The sequence below is a fragment of the Leptomonas pyrrhocoris genome (genome assembly GCF_001293395.1).
Source record: "Leptomonas pyrrhocoris isolate H10 chromosome Unknown, whole genome shotgun sequence".
In the NCBI taxonomy this organism is placed as follows: Eukaryota; Euglenozoa; class Kinetoplastea; order Trypanosomatida; family Trypanosomatidae; genus Leptomonas; species Leptomonas pyrrhocoris.
In genome coordinates, this window is record NW_015438382.1 from 344,248 (window position 1) to 353,575 (window position 9,328).

The following is a 9,328-nucleotide window of genomic DNA, read 5'->3' on the forward strand; positions in this document are numbered from 1 at the left end:
CTGCCCATGTCGGCGTTCACTGCGTCGAGATGTATCGAAACGTGTAGGAGTGGCTCGTCTGGGCGGTAGCCCTTTGCTTATCAGTAGCCATTGCTCTGCTCCTGTCATGCGATAAAGCGTCTTCGGACGGTGTCGTGCTTGGTCCCCGTGACTGTAAACGGCGTCACACTGTCGGCAGTACGCTGCCTCTTGCCTCGACACGCTGCTGCGTTGGAGTTCGTGTTGTGAACTTGCCGGATGATTTTCGTCTTCTGCAGTTTGTTCATGTCGTTCTCGGAAAGTGCTGGAGCGCTTTTAATGTACCTGTTTTGGGATTGGTGATTCCTTGCGTCAGAAACTGGTGCTGGTTTTGTGCTTTGGCTTTGAGTGAAGCCGTCTGCTCCAAGGAGGTCAAAAAGATAGTCCACACACCAACGGATCTCTGGTCGCATGCGTGGCCTAATTCTTTGAAAGTTCAGTGGCGCAACTGACGCCGTACAACGGATGTTGGAAGTCTTCGTCCGTGATGGCTGCTTTCTTCAGTTTCCATGCGCCTCAACCGAGATGGCCGCCGCGACCTGCGACGCTTTCTTTGTACTTCGTTGCCGTATATCAAAACGATAGCTTTCTTCAAAGATTCGTCTCCTGTTTTTCTTGTTGGGAGCTAACGTAATGTTGCTTTTCCGCTTTCTTTTCGCTGTACTTTCTGCAGTCTCCGGTGTGGATCCTCTCTCACACTTGTTACTGTTTTCAGCCTAATTTTTCTTATTTATATGCTGCGGTTAATTTTCTTTGTTTTCCAGAATGTTTTTTGCCGCCGGCATGCGGAACTGCGGGTGCCCCATTTCCTTGGCTGCACCCCGCTTTTCGCTTGGAACATATCGTTCAGGCCGCGACCGTGCATGCGCCGCTTTGGATTTTCCTTTCTGTTTTCGTTTTTCTATTTCTCCGGGCATCACATCTCTTCGCTTTTCTTCTCTTTAAGCCCCTCCAGCGCCCCTCACGAAGGCTGGTTGCTGGCACACCCGACACCTCTCCGATGGAAGGGAGGGTATGCTTGTCTCTCCCGCGCTTGTATGCCGGGACGGTGTGTGTTTTTCCTTGTTTGGGTACCTCGACCCGCTGTACCCATTCCGGCTGAGCTCTTCGCTGCCGGCCCGGTTGTCGCCTTCGGTCGCGCGCTGACATGCCCGCGATAGTGACTCGTTGAACGAGCCCTGCGCCTCCGGTGTCTTTCCTGTGGTAAACCCGTGTGTTTTCCATTGAGTCTGGTTTGACCCGAAGCTCGGCCGCGTCCTCCGGGGGAAGGCGGTCGGCTTCTTAAAGCCACAGTGAATTGTAACGAAGCAACACCAGCGAATAAAATGGGCGACAGTATTGCGGAGCCAATGTGGGCCCGCGAGTGTACACGGCGTCCAGCATGCGAACCACGAGTGCTTGCCAGCTTACATTCTTCTTCTCCCTCCTCCTTTGGCTTTCTCTTTGATAGTGACAAGGCACGCGCGGTGCCGTGACATGAACCCCTCCTCAAGTTTTGGGCTCTGTGATTGCTTCTTTTCCCGTGGCTCTCTGGAGAGCGTGTGGGGGCGTCATTTGTCTTGTCTTCCGCCGCTTTTGTGGTTTTGCGGGCGGTTCTTTCTGTCCTTCGTACGTCCGCGTTCCGCAGGTTGCTTTGGGCTGCTGCGGGGCCCTGGGTCGAAAGAGGGGCGCGACGGGGAGAAAAGGCCGGCGCGAAAGGAGGAGAGAGAAAGGAAAGAGAAAGGAAAGAGGACACGAGGCAGAGAATGGCTCAAAGAAGGCGGGGATGCAGGTCAAATCAGCCGGCAGACCAGTAGTGGTGTTGGAAACCGATGCGATCTCGATGACGCGGATGCAGTGCCGGGGGGTTGGGGGAGGTGTGGGTTTTTTATTTTCAATTTTTCTTTGTCAGAGTGTTTCTTGGAAGAGCTTCAATGTTGGACCGGAGCATAAGTTAAAACACGAACGTCTGTCGTCGCTGCTGTGTATCCTCTCAAGAGCGAGAAACAAACAAAAGATTCGACAGCCCAGCAACAGAGTAAATTACCTTGAAAGCGCCGCAGCACTTCCCTGGTTTGCTTTAGTGCCGTCTGCTACAACACACCGACAGCGACAAGGAATACCGTCAGGACCGCTGCGGATTCACACGTTGGACTGAGGTTCGTTGCCTCTTCTCCTTTCCCGTCGCAGAAAGAGAAAAAGTTACTAGCCGCTCTCGGCGGGACTCCCAAAGGTGGTCTGGTTCGTAAAGTCAAAATTCAAGTAGCCCTCATTATCGGGAGGGGAGTGCGTGAGGCGGTTGCCCATCATGCTCGACATCACAAAGGAGTTGCCGCTCGTGACGGACACCTCCTCGCCGTTCTCCATGTGCGGGGGGGTGGTGTCGCTGTCCAGCACCTGCGAGTCCTCCAACGCACTCCGCCCGGTCACGCTCGAGGAGGAGGCGTCTTTGCGGGAGCAGCGACGGCTGCGACGCGTGCGGCGGCGCCGCTTCGTTTCCTTCCACCACTTCAGCACCAAGTGCGACCATGTCTGCAACGTCACCTCGTCGGGCGTCAGCTGCTCACGCAACTCGCCAGGCAGGAGCTCGGCAAAGCCAGCCGCGACGGCGCGCTGCGCATCGGCGCAGTCCGGACAGGTGTACAGGCTGCCCAGGCGTTGACGGACCTCGGGTTTTTGCTCGAAGACGGCCATGTAGTTCCACCAGCGCTCGAGAATACGCCGGTACTGCTCAGCCAGCGCCAGTCGCTCCTCCGCCGAGCGCGGCGCGGGACCACTTGCGTTGGTGCCGCTGCCGCCGGCGCTGGTGACGACGGTCGCCGTGGCTGCTGCCGCAGAGCGCTGCAGTGCGTCCTCCGTCGTCAGCACCCCACTGTGTGGGATTCCGCCGTCATCACCGCGACGCCACGGCCGGTAATGCGCATCCTCCGCGTTCGCCTCCCACTGCAGCAAAAATCTGTCGAAGGTCGGCGGTGGTGGCAGCATCTTAAAGCGGAAGGGGCGCTCGTTCGCCAGACGCATCTCCGCTGCGTCCACGACACCGTTGTGCACCGCCGCCGTCGTGCTGGCTGCTGACATCGTCGTGGCGGCGGAAAAGCTGTTCCCAGCATCCCTGCCGCCTCCCGCGGCCTCCGTAGCGGGCTGTTGTGGGTGCTGCGTGACGCTCGTCGGTGCGAAGGTCGGCGTGGGGGCTACGTGGACATGAGTGCGGTTCGGCTGCGACCCACCAGAGGACGTCGACAGAGGGGAGAGAGGGTGTATGGAGAAGAGCTGGCCGGGGGTGCTGCCCGGGGGCGTCGAGGACAGCACCACCGGCGGTTGACTCTGGCGTGCCAGCGGGGAGTACTGCGCGGAGTTGAGGGAGATACTGTTCCCGCGCTGCTGCTGCTGCTGCGGAGATGGCGGTGTGATGGAAGGCGGGGTGGCGGTGGCGGCCGGCGTTTGAAGAAAGACGGACGGCAGACCTTGTTGCTGCAGCAGCTGCTGCTGGTGATGGTGCTGCGACGGCTGTTGGGCCTGAACGAAGAAGCTCGTTGGGGGGTCGATGAGCACAGAGTTGTTGTTCATAACGCGCTGCTGCTGTTGCTGCTGCTGCGAAGATGAAGAGGAGTGCGGCAGCACCGTGAAGGCGACGCCAGAGGGCAGCCTGTAAGACGCGTACTCGTCGGAGTGCATCTGTCGCTGCGGGCACGGCTGGAAAGGGCGAGGAAGAGGTAACGGAAGAAAAACAACGCCCTAAAGAAAGAACAGAGGAGATGCCGTCTCTTTCGAGTCGTCTAGGTTGGCTCCGTGTCTCGCGTGGGAAACGAATGCGGGCTCACAAACGCACAACGACGACGACGGAGAGGCGCTGAAGTAGCAAATAGCGGGGGAGCAGCAAAACAAATAATAATAATTAAGAGCGCAGCGCTATCAGCACGAGGTGATGAAGAAATCGGTGTTGTTGAGGGCGATTGAAAGCGTTGAGAAACGCAGAGACACATACACAAATTTATGAAGGCGACCGGCCGAAAAGGGATGGGTGGGGAGGGGAGGGAGGGGGGAAAACACGGCACCGAACCGCACACGGGTACGCAGGGGCGAAGTGACTGGCCCTGGTTGGGTTTTACTTTCCTGTTAAAAAAGAAACAACGGCGAAAAGAGCAATAGGTTGAGGAATGGAAATAGATCTGCTTAGATGAGCCAAGACAATAACACCAATGAGAAACTCACAATGAGGACAAAAATAGCAAAGAGACTACCGCTTTTGAGGAAGGAGGAGAACGACGCGCACGCCTCGGCGAGGGGAAGGGGGAGTAAAAGAGCGGAACAAATAACAATTGAAAGAGAAGAAGAAAGCGAAGGGCGTGTTGTCGTCAAGCCACAGAAAGAAACTTGAGAGCCAGCAGCGAGGAGAAACTAAAACAATCAATGACAAAGAGGTGGGGATGGGGATAAGGGATGGGAATACGGTTGCAACGAGTGAAATGAACGGTGTAAAACACCCGGAGGTCGAGGCTGTCGTTGGCACCTGACGAAGAAAACAAAATGCGAGAAGTAATAAATGGGTGTGAAGAGATACGCACACAAAGCAAAACAGAAGAGGAACGAGAGGAAAAGAAAGCAACACGAAGCCACAGAGAGACAGGGCTGGGGTGTATTGCTACACGACGGAAATCTAAGCTCCCTCTCACACACGCGCAGAGGCGTTCCGCAAGAGCAACGAACACGGGCCTGGCAGTCTCACAGATCACCTTGAGTAACAAAAAGAGAATATATATATATAGAGAAGGTAAGAAACGGCACAACCGGATACACCGAACACAACGTATGTGCTATGTGCAGTAATAGAAGCAAATCAGTCAAATCAGTACGCCAGTGGGAAAAAAAAAGATAAACAAGGCGCACGCTGACACCCAACGGCTGAAATGAGAACTCAAATAATAATAATAATGAAAAGAATAGTATTGGTGGCCAGCGAAACAAATTGTGAGGGGATGTCAAGGGAATAAGCGTGGAGAAGCAATGAAAGAGGTAACGAGAGGAAGGATGAGGAGAGAGAGAGAGAAAACAAAACGAAAAGAACGTAAAATACGAAAGCGATGGCGCTCCAGCCGGTGCAGACGGTTGAAACAGGCGTAAAACAAACGAAAAAGGGATCCTTTATCAAAAGAAGTCACGGAGCACGGGGTGCAGAAAAGAAAACAAACAACAGAAGGAAGGGGCACGCAAGTTTTTGTCTGCCGTGTGCGTTTAGAGAGAGAGAGAGAGGGAGGGGGGGGTTCTTTTAGGTTTACCGTTTTTTCTTTTCCTTCTTTTGTGGTTGGTAGTGCGATGCACAAACAAATGGATAAAGGAGTGTAATAATAGAGTAGCAAAAACCGACCGCAACGAGCGAAATGACGCGAAGGTGGTGCAACGATTTAAGCCCCCATTTAACGAGCTCTGTTACTTACAAAATTACTTTTTTTTTGCTTCTTCGGCAATGAACACAACGTAATTGCAAGAGGGAGAAGAGAAGAAGGCGATCGGGGTGAGCGGTACGAATGCGCCACCACAGTTTGCACTTAAAATTTTTTTTTCAAGAGAAAGATTTTAACGTGCTGTGAGGGTGCAAATGAATAGGTGAATGCTTCAGTTTATGGCAGATGCACAGCAACAAATATGTGGGTGCGTTGCGAACACACACGGAAAGGAGAAGAAAGACAGAGGAAGAAGGAGCAAGAGAATAACATTTTTGTTTTCGCTCTGTACCGCGAAAGTTCATACGCACATGTCTGCATTCAGAAAGCGATGAAGGCACCTCTGCGGCTCTCATGTTCGTTTGTTTCTATTTCGGAGTGCAACCAAGCGAAGCAGCTCATCGACTATCGCCCTCCCATTTACAAGGAATGACAGCAAAAAGTGCGTATGCGCGTGTGGGAGAGTGAACGCAGAGCGAAGGTTCTTTTTCTTGCATTGGAGGACCCAGCTGCAACGACGACGATGCAATTCGCTTGTGTGTTTCCCGTCACCTTTCCCATTTCTGCTCACGCCGTCGAGCACGCTCCTCTGCGAAAGCCGAGACGAGAACGGCGCCCAAGGAAACTGGGTTCTGCGATTATTGCCTGTTTTTTAAAATGTTTTTTTTTCTTTTTAGCTTTAAGAGGAAGAAAAACATACGAAGACAGAAGATGGCAGAAACGACGGTATTTAGTCAACGCTTACGTTGCTCACCGATGCGACGACACATTCTTCAACAGCACCAACAACGACACACACACGCAGAGAGGGAGAGAAGAGAAGCACCCATAGGTGGGCAGCACTGTGTCGTGCGTCCCAAAGAACATATTTTTGCTCTCTTTGCGTCGTCAACCCGAACACGCACACGCACACGCACGCGTACGGAAGCCTCGGTGAGCTTCTCAGAAACAAAAAAAGAATCCGAAGACGGACGAGCCTTCAAAGCTCCTCAAAGAGTTCCCCTCCAGAAAAACAGTGAGCTACTTCTTTTATGCTAGAGACAAAAATGGGAAAAAGAGAAGATATATATATATATATATGTGCGCGAATCCCAACCAAACGAACAAACCATCACTTCACCTCAAAGGCACCCTGGATGATCCACTGTCGCGCAGGTGTAAAGCGGCATTACCGCAGCAGCCGTGATGACCGACGACACGAGTCTCCTCGACCACACTTAAAAGTATTACAGTACTAATAATAGTGTTATTTAGGTACGAAAGGAACACCCAACACCGCCACCGTTTAATTGCTTTCGTTTTCAAAGTACACGTGCACCCACCCATCCACACACACACACCCACGGGGTCACATCAAGCAGTTACAACGCTTAGGGAGGCGGAAACAACGAATGAACAACCAACCACCAACCACCAACCACCACAGCCACCACCAAAGGTGGGCGTCGCCCGCAAAAACATGCAGAATATCTCTTTTTTTCTCTGAGTGGAGTTTCTGAAGTAAGGCTAAAAAGAATAAAAAAATATATATAAGCAAATGAAAAGGCGTTAACACCACCGCTACCAACGAAAACAGAGTTGATGGAGAACATCTACCGCACACGCATCACACACACACACACACACACAGCACAACCGCGCCCGTTAGGAATCATCAGACAGCTTTCGCTTTCTCTTCCCTCTTTCGTTCAAGTACGATACCCCCTCGCTCACACTACGGCAAAGGGAAAAAAACAGAGGGGCTGCCGAAATGCTTCTGTCCGCCGGCGCGATCAGGAAGAACGGCTACTCCTCCAGTGACTTGAGCAGCTCTGTCGTGAAGGCCAGGGTGAGGTGATCGTTTTCCAGGAAGTCATCCGGATTTCCCGTGCGCGGGGCAGCGGCACGGATGCCGTTGGTCGTGAAGGTCGACGTCGGTGATGTCGCGGCGTGCGAAGGAGTCTGCTGCTGCTGCTGCTGGGGTGGAGTCGTACGTTGTTGCGGTAGCTGCTGTTGCTGCTGCGGCTGCTGACCCGGCACCTGCGGAAAGGAGTGCGAGAGTGCGCGGCTGTGCTGCTGCGGGCTCTGGCCGGACGAGCGATCCGCCGCGTCGACGCCGCCCTCCTCGGAGAGGTCGGTAAAGGAGGTGTACGACGGCGCCATCGGCATCCCCGTCCCATTCCCTGCCGCCTCCATCGGAGGCCCGTTCGGATGACTCGTGTACGGGCTGTGGTGGGTGTAGGGGCTGCCATTGCCGTTGCTCGGCACCTGCGGCGAGGTCTCCTCCGCTTCCATGGCACGCGCGGAGAGGCTGTGCGGGAGTGGGCCGTCGCCCATCGCAGCCACCATCGGTGCCGAGGCGGAGGTCGGCAGGCCGGGCGCGGAGGTGCCGAGCGCCACCTCGCCTTGCTTCCGCGCCCGCCGCGGCTTGCGCTTCACCGTCTCCTGCCACCAGTCCCAGCACTGCGCGGACCACGCGGACAGCACTTCCTCCGCGTCGAGCGGCGTGGACGGACTTCGGCGAGTGAAGGCGGCGGTAGCGGCCGCTACCGCCGCGGGTTGCTGCTGCCGCTGAAAGGAAGAGGCGTCGTCATCCCCGCCTTCGGACTCCGGCGTGTTCATCGCTGCACCGCACTGCTGCTGCTGCTGCGACTGGTTCGACAGGTTGGCCATCACTTCCTCCATCGAGGGGCAGGCTCGGCGAACACGCACAAGGCGCTTCGCCACTTCTGATTTGCTCTCGAGGACGTGGATGTGGCCGTACCAGCGGAGCATGATTTGCTTGTAGGCCTCTAAGCGCTGCTCCTTGTCCACCGGGTCCTCGTTCACGAGGTTGTGCAGGCTCTCTTCCTCCTCCTGCTGCTGCTGCTCCACCGCCGCGCCGTGCAGGTCATCGTCGTTGTCGTCGCCGTACTCGTTCCTGGACCAAATCTTGCGATGCACCTCGTACGTCAGCGGCGGCGGGAGCATCTTGACCCGATAGTTCGTCTGCTGCAGACGCAGCAGTTCCTGCTGATCGCTCTCCTCGCCTGGCGGGGGGAGGAAGCTGTTCGGACTGGGTAGCCCGCCGCCGACGCTGCCCATACTGCGGCCACCACCACCACCGAGGCCGCTGCTCGGGTTCGCGCCGCCAAGGCCGCCGCTCATCATACCACCACCACCGCCGCCGTGCGTCATGCCAAAATCCATCATCCCACCCACCGACCGGCCGCCGGTCAGCGAACTCTGACGGTGTCCACCACCACCACCTCCACCACCGACCATTCTATACTGCCCCGACATCATACCCTGCATCACACCGAAGGAGCTCGGGCTGTTGCCGCCGTCCATGGCCATGCCGTTGTTGCCGCTGATGCTGTTGCTTCCGTTGTTTGCGTTCACCCCTCCCGCGCCGAGGTGGCCACGACCGACGGTGGGCAGGCCAGTCGGGGACATGGCACCGTCCAGACTGTTGTTCGACAGCACCCCTTGACGGTGGTGGTGGAGGTGATGGAGGTGAAGACCACCACTCCCACCACTCCCACCACTCACCAAATCGTTGCTGCCGGGGCCGCCACCAGCACCACCAGCCGCCGCGACAGCTCCGGCGCCTCCAGTGAAGCTGAAAGGCGTTGCCGCAGGGTTCAACCGCGAGAGGCTGCTCGTCTGCGCGGCATCGACCACCGTGTCGTCGGACGGCCTGACGCTCCAGTCGGAGCTGACGGTGGTGGTGTTCTGCGGGTCCTCGCGCCCAGATCCCGACTCGTCACCGTTGTAGCGGTCGGTGCTGACGGACTCACGAGTGTACATCGTTTACGCCTTCTTAATTCTTATTTCTGTGCTTTTCTTCCTTTGAAGATAAATGTTTAATCCGTGTAGGTAATATATATATATATATATATATATAGTGTGTGTGTGTCTTTACTTTCGTT

At 55.5% G+C, this 9,328-nt stretch overlaps 3 protein-coding genes across 3 annotated transcripts in view; 1 reads left to right on the top strand and 2 right to left on the bottom strand.

Moving 5' to 3' along the window:
• Nucleotides 1–752: 752 nt before the first annotated feature.
• On the top strand, nt 753–1,178 carry ABB37_08819 (hypothetical protein; the record flags this gene model as incomplete). The annotated part of the gene is made up of 1 exon (XM_015807938.1): nt 753–1,178. One exon carries the CDS (start codon nt 753–755, stop codon nt 1,176–1,178), a length of 426 nt encoding a protein of 141 aa, XP_015653596.1.
• A 1,024-nt stretch (nt 1,179–2,202) lies between these two features.
• Nucleotides 2,203–3,672, bottom strand: ABB37_08820 (hypothetical protein; the record flags this gene model as incomplete). Its single annotated transcript, XM_015807939.1, has 1 exon — nt 2,203–3,672. One exon carries the CDS (start codon nt 3,670–3,672, stop codon nt 2,203–2,205), a length of 1,470 nt encoding a protein of 489 aa, XP_015653597.1.
• A 3,551-nt stretch (nt 3,673–7,223) lies between these two features.
• ABB37_08821 (hypothetical protein) overlaps nt 7,224–9,328 on the bottom strand; it is a gene marked incomplete at its 3' end in the record, with an annotated part of 3,177 nt that continues 1,072 nt past the window's right edge. Inside the window, exon 1 of the mRNA XM_015807940.1 lies at nt 7,224–9,328. This exon is cut by the window's right edge and continues 1,072 nt beyond it. Within this exon, the coding sequence (XP_015653598.1) occupies nt 7,224–9,206 (1,983 nt within the window). The 5' untranslated portion in view covers nt 9,207–9,328.